Genomic DNA, 20602 nt, shown 5'->3' with positions numbered 1-20602 from the left:
AGAGACGCTGCCTGGTCCGCTGAGTTCATGTGTGTAGTGCATTGTCAGCTAACCGAGCTCTTGTTTTTGTTTTGCAGGGGCGTCGGATCTCACGGCATTTGGGGACCCGAGAATGGGGATCGACCGCCAGTTCTCGACTCTCCCACCCCTCTCCGATGGCCGCTTTCCAGATCCCCGAATGCACTACCCGGGGGCTTTTGCCTACACGCCTACTCCGGTGACCACCGGGATAGGAATCGGCATGTCAGCCATGACGACCGCGGCGCGCTATCACACCTACCTGCCTCCCCCATACCCGGGCTCCGCCCAGGGCCAGGCCGGGCCCTTCCAGACAAGCACCTCTCCCTATCATCTTTACTACGGCACCTCCACCGGCTCCTACCAGTTCTCCATGATGACCGGCGGAGAGAGGTCGCCTCCACGCATATTGCCCGCCTGCACTAACGCCTCCACGGGATCCAGCCTCCTCAACCCAAACCTACCCAGTCAAAGCGACGCGGATGGAAGCCACAGCAATTCACCAACAAACATCAGCACCACGGGGCGGCTAGAAGAAACCGTGTGGAGACCTTACTAACACCCCGCCCGGCTAGCAAGACCTTTCATCGGCGAATTTACCAAACAGACCCAATGGGCAAGGCAAGAGCTTAGATTGCGAAAGGGACATCATCGCGTTGATTGGTTACCGTCCTTTTTATTTTATGTTGTTACCCAACTTGTTTCTCGTCTGCTGGCATCTTTCGTCGCGCACCTTATCGTGAAGCAAACGTTTTCAGTTTATTTCAGCCGATTTGACACTCGCCCATGTCCTTTCGGCATTAAAGATAAACAGACTGAAGTCGCTCTCAGTCAGTGGATTGGAGCAAATTTGAACTGCAGAGAATTTCCGTGTCAAAACCTGACGTTAACATCAGTTAGTGGTTTTTTGTTTTGTCTACTAACCCGCCACATTTGGACAGGCAGGCACTGCTACACACGGGCCAGGAGCACTCACGTGAAAGTGTATTTTTGTATTTTTTCCAAACATCTTTGTGTGTTTTTTTAACTAAACGTTAACAACACCGGCCTTCTCTGGGTCCCAAATACCTCCAGGTTATTTGGGAGAGCAGAGTTCGAACACTCAATGCCTTGAAACACGCCCTTCTCATCGAGGGAAGAGAAAAAACACACTCACATTTATTTGATCTATGATCGGATAGCGGTTGCTTCGTGCCTGTTTGATACAGAGCGGACTTACCTAAGTGAGGTGGAGAGGGGAGGAAATGGATTGGGGGTCTTGTACCTTGCTCGACCGTTCACAGGTTGAGGCTGTGTTTATGCTAAACCAAGAGACGCCGATGTCAGTAGCTTTTCTTCCTCGGCCGGCAGTTCCCCCAAAGAGGCACTGCATGCAAATATTGAGCTCTGCTCGTTCGCACCACAAATGGTCTAAAAACTACCGATGGAGTCGAGTAAATAACATTTCCAGATGGTCCCCGACCGAACCACAGTCGATCTGTTGAGTTTGCAGACGTGAACACGAAATGGGGGAAAGATGGACAGATAACATTGCAACATCAACAAGTTCCAGGTGCGCCAGAAACTAGAGGACAGACATCCCTGAACCACGCACATTCTGGGAGTCAACTTCCAAAACAAAAGGTCGCGGCTTTTATAGATATCGGTTGAATGTTATTTAATTTGCATTGTGAGTATCGTTTCATTTGCTGGTCAACACAGAGAGAGAGAAAAAAAAGATGATGGCAAAGCGGGACTTTAAATCAGTGTTTCAAAGAGTGGAACACGATTGCGAAGAGGAAGATGTTGGGCTGCAGGCAGCAAATTAGCTGGATTTGTTATTTAAAGCTTGGGTTTCCAAGAATTCCTTGTTTGTTCTTTAAAACAATATCAAAGGAGCACCTGTGTCTATTTGCTACCTTACAGAATTAAAATATGTCAGCTGTCTTTTACGTGTGTGCAGTGTGCTGTCGCACGAATGGACCATTTACCCGATTCTGATGAACTATAAATAGTATCACTTTCTCGAGTCAAGCTTATTATTGTACTTACATTTGTAAATAAGCAAGAGTTTTTTTTTTAAAAACCTCCCAGCACCTCATTGCTAGTAAATATACAGACATCATCACTCCGCTTCACACTGCTCTCAAGTGTCTCATTTTTGGTCAAATAATTTTTTCAATAGCCATTCGCAAAACTCTATAGTTTTTTTAATTCTTGTTGTTTTCCGAATCTAGATACTGTGGGTGTAACATCACACGCATTGTGAAAATCTCTTCCCTGATCACTGCAAATCACCCATTAGATGCCTTTCCTTTCAGCTCAGCAGATGCCTACCGCGGTAAATGATATCCAGAGCGGCTGGACTGCTGCAGGTTTTCTGATGAACATTCATACTCTTTGTACCAAAGTTTCTTGAACGATTTAATAGTTCTGTGGCTGGCTAATAAATTAGTTTGTTGGACAAGTATTGACTTGTATCTGTTTATTAGTCAAGAGTCAAGAGGGTTTTATTGTCATATGTCCCAGATAGAACAATGCAATTCGTACTTGCAGCAGAGACAACAGAATATGTAAACATAGCAGGTACACAAAAATGCTGGAGAAACTCAGCGGGTGCAGCAGCATCTATGGAGCGAAGGAAATAGGCAAAGTTTCGGGCCGAAACCCTTCTTCAGACTGGCATAGCACACTGTAAACAATGTAATAAGTTAGAAAAAAATGTTCGGTGTGTGTGTATATGTACACATAAAAAACAAACAATAATAGTGCAATAATAACAGTAATAGTCTATGTAGTTCAGAGCTTATTTGAGGTTGTAGTGTTCAATAGCTTAATGGCTGTGGGGAAGAAGCTGTTCATGAATTTGGATGTTACAGTTTTTAGGCTTCTGTGCCTTCTTCCGGACGGCAGTGGTGAAATGAGTTTGTGGCCAGGGTGGTGTGGGGCTCTGATGATGCTGGCTGCTTTTTTGAAGCAGCAACTCCAGTAAACCCCTTAGATGGTGGGGAGGTCAGAACCGGTGATGGACTGGACAGTGTTCACAATGTTTTGCAATCTTCTTCGCTCCTGGGCATTCAAGTCGCTGAACCAGGCCACGATGCAACCAGTCAATATGCTCTCTCTCTACTGTACACCTGTAGAAGTTCAAGAGAATCTGGTATTTGATTCCCCCCCCCCCCCCCCCCCCCCCCCCCCACCCATTTTCCCCTTCCCTCCTCACCATTGCGTCCTTTCTCCTGTCTTTGGTGTCGTTAGAGTCCCCGCCACCTTAAAAACTAGTTATAGAAGTCAGCCGATAACGTCAGATATATAACATAAGTGCATAAATTCTAGTGATAGGAGCAGAATTAGGTCATTCGACCCATCAAGTCTACTCTGTCATTCAATCATAACATTCAATCTTTCCCTCTCACCCCATTCTCCTGCCATCTCCCTATAATCCTTGACACACGTACTAATGAAGAATCTATCTGTCGCTGGCTTAAAAATATCTATTGTACGCCGTGATCACTGGTTGGCGCTGGCTTGTGGGCCGAAGGGCCTGTTTCCACGGCCTTCTGAAGGAAGGATGCGAGGAACAGCGCCCCATATTCTGCTTGGACCGCTCACAGCCAAACGGGATGAACATTGAATTCTCCAATTTTGAGTAACGCCCTGCTTCCCCCTCTGTCTTTCCTGCCACCCCCACCCCCCCCCCCCCCCCCCCCCCCCCCCACCCCCCATTCCACCCCAGTATGCAGCCTTCAGACTTTAGAGATATAGCTTGGAAACAGGCCATTCGGCCCACAAGTCCGCGCCAACATGTAATCACGCCGTACAATATTTCTATCCTACACGGTAGGAATAATTTACAGAAGCCATTTAACCTACAAACCTGCACGTCTTTGGAATGTGGAAGGAAACCGGGGCACCCGGAGAAAACCAAAGCGGTCACAGGGAGAACGTACAAACTCCATACAGAGAGCACTTTTATTCAGGATCGAACCCGAGCCTCTGGCGCTGTAAGGCACAACTCCGCCGCTGCAGTATTGTGCCGCCCATTTCTCCAGTCCCCTTCCACCTCTGTCCTTCACTCTGAGAGAAAAAGCTCGTCTCCCGGAGCTCGCTATAGGATATTTTATTCACTTCATCCTTCTTCTCCTCTTATCTGATACCCTTTTGTCTCCTTTTCACTTATCGCCTTTGTTCACCCATCAGACAATCAACCCCCCACCCCCCACCACTCACCCCCACCCCTCGCTACGTATTCACCTATCACTTGCCAGAATTCGTCCCGCCCACACCTCGCTTTTTCAGCTTCCCCCTTACTATAATCCAAAGACCATAGATCGGAGCTCTTTGATCTTTGCTGTAATCAGTCTGAAGGGTCCCATCCTTAAAGTTCGCATATCCCTCCCAGAAATGGTCTGAAGAACGGTCTCGACCCGAAACGTCACCTGTCCTCTTCTTCAAAGATGCAGCCTGACCCGCTGAGTTACTCCAGCTTTTTGTGTCTATCTTCAGTTTAAATCAGCATCTACAGTTTCTTCCTGCACCTCCAGCGACGGTGCCTGACCTGTTGAGTTATTCCTGCACCTTGTGTTTTGCTCAAGACTTTTCGACATGCTGTGTTGCAGCGTGCACGGTGTTTTAATGCATTTATGAATGCTGATCCTCGCCCTTGCAGAGTGCACAGCTTCAAAAGTGGAGCCACACCTCCAATGCTTTGTGCCCGGTGTCGGTTGGATTAGCCACTAGTGTGTATATTCCAGGACTCTCCTGTTGTCGATGCTGCTACACCAGGGGGCGCGGTGGCCACATTTCTAACCCCGCCCACCAGGAGTGATTTACGTCAGCGGGACGATGACATCACCGTCAACCCCGCCCACCGTCTCTCCCACAATGCAATGCGGCAGAGCCCAGGTACCTTCCCTGCAGCCACACCTGTCCCTTTACCTCCCCCCTCGACTCCATCCAAGGAACCCAACAGTCTTTTCAGGTGAGACAGAGGTTCACTTGCACCGTCTCCAATCTCATCTACTGGACGCCTGTATATTGGCGAGACCAAGAGCAGACTCGGCGATCGTTTAGCTGAACACCTACGCTCAGTCCGCCTAAACCTATCCGCTCTCTGGGTTGCTGACCCCCCCCCCCCCTCCCATTCCCAATCTGACCTGACCTTTCTGTCCTGGGCTTTCTCTATTGTCAGAGTGTGGACCTGTGCAAATTGGAGGAACAGCACCTCATATTTTGCTTAGGCAGCTTACACCCCACTTCACTGACTTCAAGTAACCCTTGCATTCCCTCTCTCCATCCCTTCCCAGATCTCTGACAAGTTATCTTTACATTTTATCTCTGTTTACTTTGTTGTTACCTTCTCCGAACTAACAATGATCAGTCTACATTTTCCTTGATCTCTATCCCCTTTGTCTTGTTTTCACACCTTACACTTCCTTATTAGGGGCCGCAGAACGGTGGAGGGGCTGTAGGGGCTGCAGCAGATGCACTTTAGTGACCGACACGGACGGTTCACAGTCTGCAGAAAGCACCAACCTCACTCGTAACACGGGGGGGGGGGTGGGGGGGGGGGGGGGTCAGCTACTCACCAGTGAGTACTCACTTTAAGTGGCCCGGTGAACGTGGAGGGAGTGGAGAGCGGAGGGACAAAAAACACAGAGCGCTGCCATGTCAAACACTGGCTAACCCCAGATAGATTCCAGGGTCAGCTCTGGTCTCACATCAGGAAAGATGTCAAGAGTTCGTGGGGAAACCAGAATGGATGAGCAATGAAATGTCTCAGTGATGTGTAGACTCCCGGGCTATTTACATTGCAGGAGAGGGGAGTAGGAGATAGGCGCAAATGCTGGAGTAACTCAGTAAGGCAGCATCTCTGGAGAAAATGAATGGGTGACATATCGTTTCGGGTCAGGACCCTTCTTCAGAGATACTGCCTGATCCACTGAGTTACTCAAGCATTTTGTTTCTATTTTCGGTATAAACCAGCTTCTGGAGTTCCTTCCTACACAAGGTAAAAGGGGACCCAGGAGGGTGCTCGTTCAAAGAGACGGGCAAGGCTCAATGGGCCAAATGGCCGCCATCCACTGCATCCATCGACTCCAGCAGCAATATTGGTGCCAACTCCACACCTCCCTGCATGCCAACATCTCCAGCGCAACACAACCCCTCTTGCCCAACACCACCCTGCCGCCCCAACACCCCTCTAACCCACCCCACCCCCCACCACGGCGTACCCCACGCACCCTCTGCCCTCTGCCCTCCCTCGGGTCATGGTCCCGGGGGCCCGCCACCCACTCACCTTTTTGTAGGCCAGTGAAACAGCTTGATTTTTTTTTTTTTTTAGAATTTTTTTATTTATTAGGGAAGCAATTGTACAAAGATAAAACATTCGGCATCTAAAATTATACAATTATGGTACAGCTTCATTTATAACCTAAAATTATGAAAATGAAAAAAGGAAAGAAGAAGAAAGCAAGAAAGGAAAGAAGTAAAAAGTGAAAAGATAAATTGAAGGAGAACAAAAGAAAGTCCCCTAAACTACCAAAGCAGTGTAGCAGAAAAATAAGAGGAATGAAAGAAAAAACCTTCCCCTCATCCTTCCGTGTCCCCCCCCGCCTCACCCAACCTAGCATGTCTGAAGTGTTCAAGAAGGAACTGCAGATGCTGGAAAATCGAAGATACACAAAAATGCTGGAGAAACTCAGCGGGTGCAGCAGCATCTATGGAGCGAAGGTAATAATCTTTCAAAACTCTTTAGATTCTGGAGTAGTTCCTGAGGATTGGCGGGTAGCAAACGTAACCCCACTTTTTAAGAAGGGAGGGAGAGAGAAAACGGGGAATTACAGACCAGTTAGTCTAACATCGATAGTGGGGAAACTGCTAGAGTCAGTTATTAAAGGTGGGATAGCAGCACATTTGGAAAGTGGTGAAATCATTGGACAAAATCAAAAGGTAAATCATGTCTGACGAATCTTATAGAATTCTTCGAGGATGTAACTAGTAGCGTGGATAGGGGAGAACCAGTGGATGTGGTGTATCTGGACTTCCAGAAGGCTTTCGACAAGGTCCCACATAAGAGATTAGTATACAAACTTAAAGCACACGGCATTGGGGGTTCAGTATTGATGTGGATAGAGAACTGGTTGGCAAACAGGAAGCAAAGAGTAGGAGTAAACGGGTCCTTTTCACAATGGCAGGCAGTGACTAGTGGGGTACCGCAAGGCTCAGTGCTGGGACCCCAGCTATTTACAATATATATTAATGATCTGGGTGAGGGAATTGAAGGCAATATCTCCAAGTTTGCGGATGACACTAAGCTGGGGGGCAGGGTTAGCTGTGAGGAGGATGCTAGGAGACTGCAAGGTGACTTGGATAGGCTGGGTGAGTGGGCAAATGTTTGGCTGATGCAGTATAATGTGGATAAATGTGAGGTTATCCATTTTGGTGGCAAAAACAGGAAAGCAGACTATTATCTAAATGGTGGCCGATTAGGAAAAGGGGAGATGCAGCGAGACCTGGGTGTCATGGTACACCAGTCATTGAAAGTAGGCATGCAGGTGCAGCAGGCAGTGAAGAAAGCGAATGGTATGTTAGCTTTCATAGCAAAAGGATTTGAGTATAGGAGCAGGGAGGTTCTACTGCAGTTGTACAGGGTCTTGGTGAGACCACACCTGGAGTATTGCGTACAGTTTTGGTCTCCAAATCTGAGGAAGGACATTATTGCCATAGAGGGAGTGCAGAGAAGGTTCACCAGACTGATTCCTGGGATGTCAGGACTGTCTTATGAAGAAAGACTGGATAGACTTGGTTTATACTCTCTAGAATTTAGGAGATTGAGAGGGGATCTTATAGAAACTTACAAAATTCTTAAGGGGTTGGACAGGCTAGATGCAGGAAGATTGCTCCCGATGTTGGGGAAGTCCAGGACAAGGGGTCGCAGCTTAAGGATAAGGGGGAAATCCTTTAAAACCGAGATAAGAAAATTTTTTCACACAGAGAGTGGTGAATCTCTGGAACTCTCTGCCACAGAGGGTAGTCGAGGCCAGTTCATTGGCTATATTTAAGAGGGAGTTAGATGTGGCCCTTGTGGCTAAGGGGATCAGAGGGTATGGAGAGAAGGCAGGTACGGGATACTGAGTTGGATGATCAGCCATGATCATATTGAATGGCGGTGCAGGCTCGAAGGGCCGAATGGCCTACTCCTGCACCTAATTTCTACGTTTCTATGTTTCTATGTTTCGGGCCGAAACCCTTCTTCAGACTGATGAAGGGTTTCGGCCCGAAACATTACCTATTTCCTTCGCTCCATAGATGCTGCTGCACCCGCTGAGTTTCTCCAGCATTTTTGTGTACCTAGCATGTCTGAAGAAGGGTTTCGGCCCGAAACATTACCTATTTCCTTTGCTCCATAGATGCTGCTGCACCCGCTGAGTTTCTCCAGCACTTTTGTCTACCTTCGATTTTCCAGCATCTGCAGTTCCTTCTTAAACACATCAATAAGATCACCTTCTGGTTAATACGCAACGAAAGCTTTTCATTGTACACGTGACAATAAACTAAACTCCAAATTAGTCAGTGGAAATAAGAGGAACAGATGCGTTGGTAAATCAGGGAGATGTGTAAAAATAACAGGGTAATAATGGTGGGTGATTTCAACTTCCATTGTGAAATGTTTGCCCAGTTAAAGACTATGTGAAAGGCTGTTGCTGAAGACCAGCATGTTCGCTGAAAGAGGAAATGACTTTTACTTGCAATATTATTTATTCCACAAGGGGGCAGCAGAAGGCCAAGGACAGGAGAGATCCTTGTGTTTGATGTCCACAGACTCATCAAACCACTCCAATATAAAGGGTGGCTTTGGCAATTTGGAAAATGAATTTCTTTTTAAACCAGAGTGCAAAAAGTTTATGTGCTGGTGTTGATGAACAATGGTATTTTCTGTAGCTTTAATAATAAAATCTAGCCTACAGATCCCAACCAGCCAGTTCGCTTACAGCTGTCAAGAACTGAGGTTCCTCATTACGTTCAGTGTCATTGCTGAGTTTTGAATTCCCAGTCGAATAGCCTCACATGGAATACACGATGGTTTGATTACAAATTCAAATCAATTTTTGTTCTGATGATGCTGGAGTAACTCAGCGGGACAGAAGGAATGTTTTGATACGTTTTTGCATACAGTATATTTCATTCATTTGTTCTATATCTCTCTATATCACTATCCGTACCTCTCGTTTCCCTTTCCCCTGACTGTCAGTCTGAAGAAGGGTCTCGACCTGAAACGTCACCCATTCCTTCTCTCCAGAGATGCAGCCTGCCCTGCTGATTTACTCCAGCATTTTGTGTCTATCTTTGGTCTCAACCAGCATCTGCAGTTTCTTCCTACACATTTGTTCTGATAATCTTCATTCTCACCACTGAATGGTGGAAGATTACAACCTTCACGTGGTCCGCCCTATTTCAACAAATGCAATCAACCTGGCGTGCACAATCAAGTAAGATCAAAAAGGAAAAAGGTGTCCTACAACTTTAGGCTGTGCACGCCATACGCAAGAAGAAGCAGAAGAAGACCACTGGATGGCACCGATGTTCCAATCAGCAAGAATTGGCCGTGGAAGTAAAGACTCACCTATGTAGCATGTAGGGAGGGTCAGAGGCAAGACCGGAACCTGTGATATATTATCATTGGCATTGATAGAAATAAATTTTGTTACATTAAGATGTGCGCTACATCATATAACTGTAGCTGGCGCAGTTGCACAAGGGAGACACAAGGGTGGAAGAATTACAAGGGCCAATGGTGAGGGGAATAGACAGATACTTCAATGCTTGTAGAAACAAGGAACCGCAGAATTAATCCCTGGTGAATACACAGAAGGACGCAAAGTACTGGTGTAACTAAGCAGGTTAGGCAGAATATCCGGAGAACATGGATACGTGATGTGATAAGACTTATTGACCATCATTTTCTGGAACATTTGGTGACTATTTCAAATACTATTGCCTGCACCAAAGCACAAAGGTGAATATCTATTCTGAAGTAATCATGCTGGGTAAAGTTTAATTTAGTTTAGAGATACAGCATGGAAACAGGCTCTTCGGTCCATCAAGTCTACACCGACCATCCATCACCCATTCACTAGTTCAATGTTATCGCGCTTTCCCACTCCCTACACACTAGGACAATTTACTTAGGCCAATTAACCTACAAACCCACATGTCTTTGGGATGTGGGACGAAACCGGAGCACCCAGAGGATTCACTCACAAGGAGAGCATGCAAACTCCACACAAACAGCATCCGAGGTCAGGATCGAACCCGGGTCTCTGGTGTTGTTTGGCAATAGTTCAATCAGCTGCGCAACTGAGCCGCCAAAGCTTGAAGTAACCAGACTGGATCTTTGCCATGTTCATAAGGGAACCAATCCCTTGAATGTTTATCAGCCTGAAATGTTAATTCCTTTTCTCTCTGCACAGATGATCTTTGCAATGCTGGGTACTTTCCAGAGTCTAAAAAAATGATTGTTATTAACAATGCAGTTTTGCAAAAGACGTTGGCGGAATGCTGAAGTAGAACAAAATAGATTGGTTAAACATTGATCAAAGAAAAATCAATGTGAAATAAGTTTCCGTGAAAGAGAAATAGTGTTAATGAATATAAGAAATAGATTTGTTTCTGATGAGAGAATGAGTTGAGAATATCAAGCAGTCGTGGTAGAAGGTGTTAATTAATGATGAATGATAGAATGAAAGTTCAATCAATGGGACCTAAACAGGACAGCTATCAAAATTGTAAAAAAAACATTATTTTTTCCTAAAATTTTGGAATGCTCTTATGCAAGGGATATGTGGTAAATGTGAGAATTGAATTTTAGCTTGTTCAGGAACGCATTGAACTGTGGAACATTCTTGAAGACATAAGGAGGATCTTGAAATTTATTCGGAACCGCACAGGGAGCCAGTGGAGAGGATCGGGGTGATGTGGTCCCTTTTTGGACCAGTTGCAGGCGGGACAGGAAGATCGCCAGTGTAGAGGGAGTTGCAGTAATCTAGGCGGGAGGAGATAAATGTGTGGATGATCTTTTTGAGGCAATCAAACTGGAGGAATTGTTTTATTTTAGCTATCGTCCGAAGCTGAAAGAAGCTAGCTTTTACCACGGCATTGACATGTTTGTCAAATTTCAGTGCTGAGTCAAATATCACGGCAAGGTTTTTGACGTGAGGTTTGAGTAATGGGGTAAGGCTTCCAAGACTGCCTGCTATCATTTTGATTGAGTCCGAGGGGCCGAGAAGGATGACCTCAGACTTACTCTCATTTAGTTGGAAGAAGTTCTGGGCCATCCAACACTTTATATCCTCGAGACAGCGGATAATGTTAAGCAGATTTGATTGGTTTTTGGGCTTCAGGGGGAGATAGAGTTGTGTATCGTCTGCGTAGCAATGGAAGGAAATGCTGTGCCTTTGAATGACTTGGCCTAAGGGGAGCATATGCAGGGAGAAGAGAATGGGGCCAAGGATGGAACCTTGTGGAACCCCACAGCAGAGGCTAGCTGGGGAGGAGAAAGAGTTGCCTATGTTATTAGAGAAACTCCTACCTTTGAGGTAGGAGATGAACCAGCTCAGAGCAGTGCCATCAATACCAACCCCGTACCCCGTAATTAGGATGGTGTGATCTACAGTATCAAATGCTGCGCTGAGATCGAGAAGGAGCAGGATTGCACAGTCGCCGGAGTCAACGGTGAGCAATAGGTCATTATGTACCTTCAACAGTGGTAGAGTTACAGTGTCAGGGAGCGCTGACCTGTGCGCGGCTGCCCAGCCTGCAGCTGTCTGTCTTTTCATCTTTTTTTTATTTTTAGTTAGTTAAAGTGTTTTTGTTTCTGGAGTTCTAGACTTTTTTATGTGGGGGGTGGAGGGGGGGGGGAAGGGGGAAACTACCTTTCAGGGTCCCTACCTGGTCGGAGAGGCAGCTTTTCTCCGGGCTGCAGCTTCGACCCGTCCTCGCGGCCTACCAGCGGGCCTGGAGCGGCGTTCCCTGTCGGGCACTGCCCAGAACCATGGCTTCGGTGGTGGCACAGCACTGGAGCGCTATCGTGGAGCGGGCGATGCCTTGCCTGGGTCGCCGCGCTGGAGCTCCGGTGAGCTGAAGACCGCCGAGTAAAACATCGCGGAGCTGCGGGTTTGAGGAGCGGCCAGCTGCGGGCGGCGGCGCTGAACTGTACACCGGGAGCCTGGGATCTCTAGATGAGATCGCCAGTTGTGGAGCTCCAACCGGCGCGGCCTTGTTGGCTTCGGAAGCGGCGGCCTCCAGTACGGAAGCGGCCGTTCCAGGGTTCCCAGGCCGCTGGGAGGATTCTCCCGACGCCGGAGCAACATCACCCGGCGAGAACGGTCAGGAACATCGGGCCTCCGTAGAGGCAACTGTGGAGGCCTCAATGGGCCCGACTATGGGTGAACTGGGGTTGGGGACTGGACTTTGTGCCTTCCCTCATGGTGGGAGCCATTGTGGGGGGATGTTCTTTATGTTTAAACCTCTTATTAATGTTATGTCTGTATTCTTTCTTTATGTGCTGCACTGGCAAGAAGCATTTCACTACACCTAGGTGTATGTGACTAATAAATAACCTTTGAACCTTTGACCTTTGAGTTCAATAATGACCACAGGTGCTTTCTGTACAGAGTTTGTGTGTTCTCCCTGTGACACGGGGGGGGGGGGGGGGGGGGGGGGGGAGAGGATTGGGGAGGAAGTTCTGGGTCCTCCGGCTTCCTCCCAAAAATATACATGTTTGTTGGTTAATTGTGTTTGGTTAGATTGTAAATTGTCCCTTGTGTGTAGTGCCAGTAATCAATGGTCCGTGCGGTCTCGGTGTGCCAAAGGGCCTGTTTCTGCACTGTATCTCTAAAGTCAGATCATGTGAGTTCACTCTACTGCGACGTCAGTGTGGTCATTGCCAAACCTGGCGTCACCCCCAACACCATAGTTGTAACAATTATATAATTCTGTAGAATGGAGACTTCTGATCCCATCAGTCAGGGACCTATAGATTAACAGTAGGTTAAGTGTGAAAGTCGAATTAAGCTGAAATAAAGAAAAGGATGGAAAATCTGAGGAATATTTTAGGCAGACGTTGTCTCGGGAGTCAGAACAGCTTCTCTTCCTTTTCCAAATATACAACAAGAGACATCAGATTGAATGGATTAGCAGTAAACCATCAAACTAATCTGTCAGAAGACTCAAGAAAAAACGATTGAGGTGTTGCAAATTGTGAAGGTGGGGGATTGATGAGGTGTGAATTGTATAGCTGGGGCAGGAGTGAAAGGGAGAGATAGTTACAAGGTCAGCAGTGGCTCAGGGAAGGGAGAGGCATAGGAAATAAAGAAGGGGAGAGGGTTATCGGGGAGAAAGAGAAGGGAGGGAATTTTGTTGATGTTAATTAAAGTTGCAGAATTCAATGTTCAACGCAAAGATTTTAGAGCGGAGCAAGATGGTTCATTCCGTGAAAAAGCCGCAGTGGCTGATGGGTAATCTTCAGCGACATTCCCGTAACCGGCTTCTGTCATAGCGAGGTCATCTACAAGCGGAGCGTACTGCTCCGCTATAATTGCAGGGTTCTTCGTAAATGCAGCAGTTCCACACTTTAATTCTTTTTTTTAAATGCCTAAGCGTTCTAACAATAGTAACAGGCTGTACATTCACTCATTCACTCATTCATTCACTCACTCACTCACCCATTCCTTCAATCATTCATTCACTCACTCACTCACTCACTTCCTCATTCACTCACTCACTCACTCACTCACTCACTCACTCACTCACTCACTCACTCACTCACTCACTCACTCACTCACTCACTCACTCACTCACTCACTCATTCACTCACTCATTCACTCATTCATTCACTCACTCATTCATTCATTCACTCATTCACTTATTCATTCATGAAGTTGAGGGCCTAAACTATATGTATCAATAACGTTAAAATTTTCACTAATGCCAGCTTGTTGTAGAGTAATAAGTCTTAAACATCTAATCTCGGAGCTGCCTGTGATAACTTACCGAGAAAAGGTGCTCCGATCGCGGGGCCTATGTATTTAACATAGTGAAGCCGCGGTGTCAATTAAAAAGCGTCCGATTCACGAACGCAGAGCCGCGGATCTTCTCCGCGGGCGGGAGGGGGGGTGGGGGGTGGGTGTAGAGAGTGCCGTCCGTAGCGGCCGTTTCCAGGAAAACAGAGGAATATATCTGGAATATATATAGGTATAATAATATATTATATTATTATCTGGAATAGATAGTTATAATAATATATTATATTATTATACCTATATTATTATCTGGAATATATATAGGTATAATAATATACTATATTACTATATACTTATATTACTATCTGGAATATATATAGGTATACCTGTATATATATATATCTGTCAGTTCGGTGGCGTGACTCACCCGTTGCAGCGGCCCCTACAGCCTGTCTGTCTTTTTTTTATCTGTCTGTCTTTTTTTTATTTTGTGTCTAGTTAAATGTAGTGTTGGTGTTTTTTAATACTGGTTTTAAATGTGTATATGTGGGGTGCGGGGAAGGGGGAAACCGTTTAAAATCTCTTCCCTGTCCGGGAGACCCGTCTTTTTCCCTGTCGGGTCTCCGTTGTCGTTGGGGCCTAACACCGTGGAGCGGCCTCCAGACTGAACGACCCGGGGGCTCGGGAGACTGCGGAGCTGCGGACTACTCACCATCGTGGGGCTGGCCGGCCTCGGAGTATGGGGAGCGGTGGTGACTCACGGCTGCGACTCGACTCCTGGGGCTCAGAGGCTCCAGCAACGCAGCCGCAGGTCCGGTGGACTGGGACATCGGGAGCTCGCGGGACCGGGGGGAGAGACCGCTTCCCGGAGCTCCCACAACGCGACTTCTCCAGCCCGTGTCGCGGGGTTGGAACGACCCGGAGCGGGGACGTACATCGCCCGGCGCAGCTTCATGGCCGTGGGACATTAGAGCGCCCGCCGGGGGCTCCAACACTGTGACTTTTAGACCGGGAGCGGGGCCGTAAATCGCCCGGCAAGGCCTAAAATGGCCGTGGGACTTAGCATCGCCCGCCTGGGGCTTGGACATCGGGAGAGACATGGAGAACAGGGGAGAGAAAAGACTTTGCCTTCCATCACAGTGGGTTCACCGTGATGGATGTTTGTGTGAATTAAATTGTGTGTATGTCTGTAGGAAATTGTCTTTGTTTGTATGGTTGTGGAAACGGAATTTCGTTTGAGCCTCACTGAGGCTCAAATGGCAATAAATATTGTATTGTATAATGATATATAGTTTAAATGGACTGCAACACGGAAATAGGCTGCCCATCGTGTAATATGGGCATTGGCCACTTGATGGCGCTTACTTTCCCGATCTCATTTTCTAAATAGTTTAATTAATTAATGTGCAACTTTCGGCAATGACGAGTTATGACATCCTTCTCAATTATATTTCATCTAAATCTGTGGAAAATTTCATGTAGTTTGGTGACTTGGGTCACGAAAACTGATTTCTAGACACATTTTTGATGCTCGGCCCACAGCCTAAGAGGGTTGACGGATTTTCCTTGCTGAAGGATTACCTGCGATCCTAACAAAACCTCAAATCCTCTGTATGCTAGATCAGACATAACTCAGGGCAGTTCTTCGATCTTCACGATGATGTACCTTAATGTCAAGGAACATCACGAAAAACTGGAGTAACTCAGCGGGTCAGAAGAAGGGTCTCGACCCGAAACGTCGCGTGTTCCTTTTCTCTGACCCGCTGAGTTGCTCCAGGTTTTTGTGTCTATCTTCGGTTTAAACCAGCATCTGCAGTTCCTTCCTACACCTTAATGTCAATACGTTTCCGAATTTATTGAGTGCAATATTAGCTATTCCCATTTTTTGTATCAAAGCTTCTCAGCGTGTGATTACCAAATTGCAGACAATTTTGCCAAATTTCAGGCTACCATCATGTTGTGAACCTATACCTGTCCAATCCATGTATCTATCTAAATGTTTCTTAAAAGTTACGATATGCAAAACAGGTTGCCGACCCCTGGACTAAACCAAACCCTTGATCCTGTCCCGCCAGCCTTTATGTTCATTGATATTTTATTCACAATATTAGGATTTCGTAGAGGGAGAGAGAGAGATAGGTTGAATGAATGAATGAATGAATGAATGAATGAATGAATGAATGAATGAATGAATGAATGAATGAATGAATGAATGAAGGAAAAAGGTTGCTCAACAATTAATTAGGGATCACAAGAAAGAAACAAGAGAATATGTGTGTATAAATTATGTACTTATGTGTCACACATATATATGCATCATATATATATAATGAATATATATGTGTTTTTATATATATAAGAAACTAGAAAAATATATATGAAGGCAGGGTTCGGCAATGACCATACTGACACTCGCAGTAGAGTGAACTCACTCAGGACGAAACCGGAGCACCCAGAGGATTCACTCACAAGGAGAGCATGCAAACTCCACACAAACAGCATCCGAGGTCAGGATCGAACCCGGGTCTCTGGTGTTGTTTGGCAATAGAACTCACTTAGGTTGTGTAATTGTGACTGCAGCCAAGTCTTCAAACTTTGTAAGATGTGTCTTGTTAAAAATTTGAAAGCCAAAACGTATGTTGAGAAGGTGAGCTCATGCCATATCAAGTTTCTATCTCTCTTCCTCTCATTGAAAATTCAAGTGGACTGATTCCCAAATATAAATTACACACAAAGCTTTCCTTGAAATATATATATTTTTTTTTTTTGAAACAACATTTTAATAATTTACAACATGCACTGTAAAATACAGTATATTCAGCAGTTTTCCACAGCCAAAGAAATAGCAACAGTTTAATTAACTTAAATGTCCGTGTCATAATCAGACTTATACCTTTAAAATTACATTGTGAAGATAACAGATATTAGAAATAAATTTGTGAACCATCGGATGTAACATTTCTGTTCAATTAATATGTAGAGATGGTCATAAAATGCTAAGGTGCAGAATTTCACTAGACTATAGCTAACCTTCCCGTTCGATCCCGATAGTGCATCAAGAAATATGTAAACATCAAAGCAGCTTGGAAATTCTCCGCTGCATTTGAGATTCCTGAGGCTTTTTGGTTTTCGGAGACTTAAAACCCTGAAGTTTATTTTGTCCTTCATCTGTCCCAGAAATCATGCCAAAATACAGTTGGATATATTACGTTTTTTTGCAGATGTCAAGCCTTTCGGATAGAAAGAGAATTCCCTCAGATATTGTTTCCGCATACTGTTCATTCATAGGCACCAGGCCTAAAATCATTCCTCAAACGTTTCAGGACAGTAGGGAATTAGCAGAAACATCATGCTTCAAGACCTTTCTTTTGAAGAACCTTTTCAGGAGTGTGTGCAACGTTAGACTACACACTAGAAGGCAGATAGAGCCTAAATTTAATGTCATATCCACCTGCAATGTCCTTTCTTGGGAGTATCCTTAAATTAAATATTGCACAGTGTCTGCCTTGCCTTGGTCTGCAGCATAGAAGATTGTACATTTAAAGTGCCATTCCAGACCCTGCAATATTTAATTTAAGGGCACTCCTAAGAATAGACATTGCAGATGGATCAGAGATAGAATTTAGGCCCTACCTCCCTTCTGGTGTGTATTTAAAAAACAGCAAGTGGTTTCACCAACATCAGTAAAAGACAGCCTACATGGTCATCATTGCATTCCCGTTGAGCCTTAGGTGCTGATTGTGCACTCAATTTCCTTACATGTGAACGCTACCACAGCATCTGAGGTTTCAATAGGTTCAAAATAACTGCATGCTTTTTCTTTGTTCATTTCTGTAGTGAACAAAGTTCTCACGAAATAGCAAAACGCAAGAAATGGGGAATCTGAGTCCGTGAGATTTTCTCTGCACACGGGAATTGGTTATAAGGTGTACGGCAAACTTTTGGACATTAATCTAAATGTTATTAATTTCAATAGATAGCATGTCAGGAATTATAGGATAATGTTTGTGACTATAATAGGGTGTATTTTCATTGTACCACAGGTGTAACAAAAGAATCCCAGCTGCATCAAAGGAGTGCCAAACAACAAATATTTGGCATAGAGTCACATTAAGGCACAAGAGGGCAGTTGATCAAAACATGGCTAAAGAGGTAGATGCGAATACATATCTTAAAGGAAAAAAGAGGTGGAAAAGATTAATGGTAGCTGTGTTCCGAGCTTAGAGGGACCAGAATCACTTATTAATTAGTGATATTTAGTGTCCCATTTGCAGAGAAATTTACAAAAAAAGTGCCAGACTGCAAACACTATAATGAATCCACCTTCCCTTTCCATTTAAAAAAAAATCTTCCATTATGCAAAAATATTTATTCCAAAAACCCTCGTAAATCATTGCAAAATAAAGTGATCACAGTTCCATTTATGCAACAAACTAAATGTTGGAATAACTGAACTTCTGGAGGATGTTTGATGCATGGACGGAATACTGTCCAGTTCTTTTCTTAATGCAGATCATTGCAGCGGATATTGCTATGATGACCAAGACTGCCACACCCGCTATAACTCCCAACACTATCGCAGCCACTTTGAATCCATTGCTTCCTGGTGGAATCTTTGTTGTGGAGATTGTCTGAGTGGGAGCTGCTGTTATTATATCCACTGCATCTAAAATGGAGACATTTTTAAATTAAAAAATACATACAAAGCAAATAAAAACACAGATTATCTCAACAGTTTGCAATCAATAGGTGCAAAGGAAAAGTTGATGCAATGCACCTCAATACAGTTTGTCTCCTTTCCCCAAACCACTGAATGAGATCAAAGCATATGATGAAGAACCAGCCATGTTCTCCCTCACCTACATGCAGCACCACCAGAGGTGATGTGCTTGGTTTTATTTATTTTGCTGGAATTAACCCCGCTCTTAAACACAGCCGTTAACAAACTAGTCAAGAGTCAAGAGTGTTTTATTGTCATATGTCCCAGATAGAACAATGACATTCTTACTTGCAGCAGCACAGCAGAAAATGTAAAACATTTACACTGTAAACAATCTAATAAATGATTTTTTTTAAAGCTCAGTGTGTTTATATATATATATACATACATATATATATATATACATACATATACATACATACATACATACATACATACATATATGTATGTATGCATGTATGTATATATGTATATATATATACACATACCCACATATGTGTATATAAACATAGTACACTGTAAACAATATAATAAATGAGAAAAACGTTCAGTGTGTGTATACATATATAAATACCCACATATGTGTATACTAATCTATACACTGTATAGCTGCACTGCACTAACAAATCCTAATTTGTATTCCAATTTCTATATTCTACCTATAAATTCTTTGACAAATGAAACAGTGATATTTTTTTTAAAACAAAGAGCGCAGGACCTAAAATTTTGACCATTTCTCTTTCCACGCTGCCACCTATGTATTTACAGCATTTTTTTTTTTCATTTTGTTTCAGATTCCCAGCATTTTGTTTCAGAGAAATTGTTTAAAACAATGGATACACTGCTCACAGTACTGATCATCCTCACCTGTTATGTTCACGGTGCTTTGACTGTCAATCTTTTTAATTGCTTCACCGATAGCCGTTTGCAAGCTGTTAGCAGTGACCGTTGAGTTTATGTTCAGGAAAATCAAGAGTTGCACAATGACACTACCATTCTGGAACCCACCGATGGTGATGTTGAAGCTGTTATCATTCAGTTGTATTTGTAGAGTTGGAACAACCTAAAGAAAATAAATGTATCATAGAATCATATTCCTCCAAACCTTTCTATGCATGAAACTGTCCAAATATATTTTAACCTTTGCAATTGTACACACTTCTACCATATCCACCAGCAGATTGTTCCATTTATCCACTGCCCTCTGTGTAAAAAAGTTGCCCCTCAGGTCCTCTTTAAATCTTTCCCCTCACTTTAAATCTACTGTATGCCCTCTAGTTTTAGATCCCCTACCCTTGGTAAAAGGTGTGTCCCCTCACCATATCTATGCCCTTCATGGCCTCTCATTTAGCCTGCTCAACCTCTCCCTATAATTCAGGGCTTCAAGTCCTGGCAACATCCTTGGGGCACTTTTCTCCACCCTCTCTAATGTAATCACATCTTTCCTATAGTTTGGTGACTAGAATACACACAATATTCCAGGTGTTGTCTCACCAGCATTCCGTGTAGCTGCAACACGATGTCCTAATTCTTGTACTCAGTGCCCCATCTAATCAATGCAAGCATGCCACAAGCCTTCTTCACCACCTTGTCTATCTGTGTTAAGACTTTCAGGGAACTGTGTATTTGTACCTCCAAGTCTCCCTCTGTTCTACAACACTCCACAGGGCATTATCATTCTCTGTCTATTTCCTCCACTGCTTTAACTTGCCAAAATGCTTCACTTCTTCGTTGTCTAAGTTAAATTCCATCAGCCATTATTTTGCCCAGTTTCCCAGTCAATCGAGATTCTGTTGTAACCATAGACAATTCTTTGTCACTGCTCATCCTCTCACCAATTTTGTTGTCAACCACAAACTCACCA

General features: G+C 44.6%; 1 protein-coding gene across 5 annotated transcripts in view; it reads left to right on the top strand.

Moving 5' to 3' along the window:
- Window positions 1-2467, top strand: part of runx1 (RUNX family transcription factor 1) — a 173170-nt gene extending 170703 nt beyond the window's left edge. For all 5 annotated transcript variants that reach the window (XM_033032539.1, XM_033032541.1, XM_033032542.1 and 2 more), the window contains one exon: window positions 78-2467. In XM_033032539.1, coding sequence (XP_032888430.1) covers window positions 78-577 — 500 coding nt within the window. In that variant the 3' untranslated portion in view covers window positions 578-2467. The remainder of the gene's footprint in view (window positions 1-77) is intronic.
- Window positions 2468-20602: the final 18135 nt, after the last annotated feature.

This window comes from Amblyraja radiata, chromosome 14 (assembly GCF_010909765.2).
Source record: "Amblyraja radiata isolate CabotCenter1 chromosome 14, sAmbRad1.1.pri, whole genome shotgun sequence".
Lineage (NCBI taxonomy): Eukaryota > Metazoa > Chordata > Chondrichthyes > Rajiformes > Rajidae > Amblyraja > Amblyraja radiata.
This window is presented reverse-complemented; position numbering and strand designations above follow the sequence as displayed.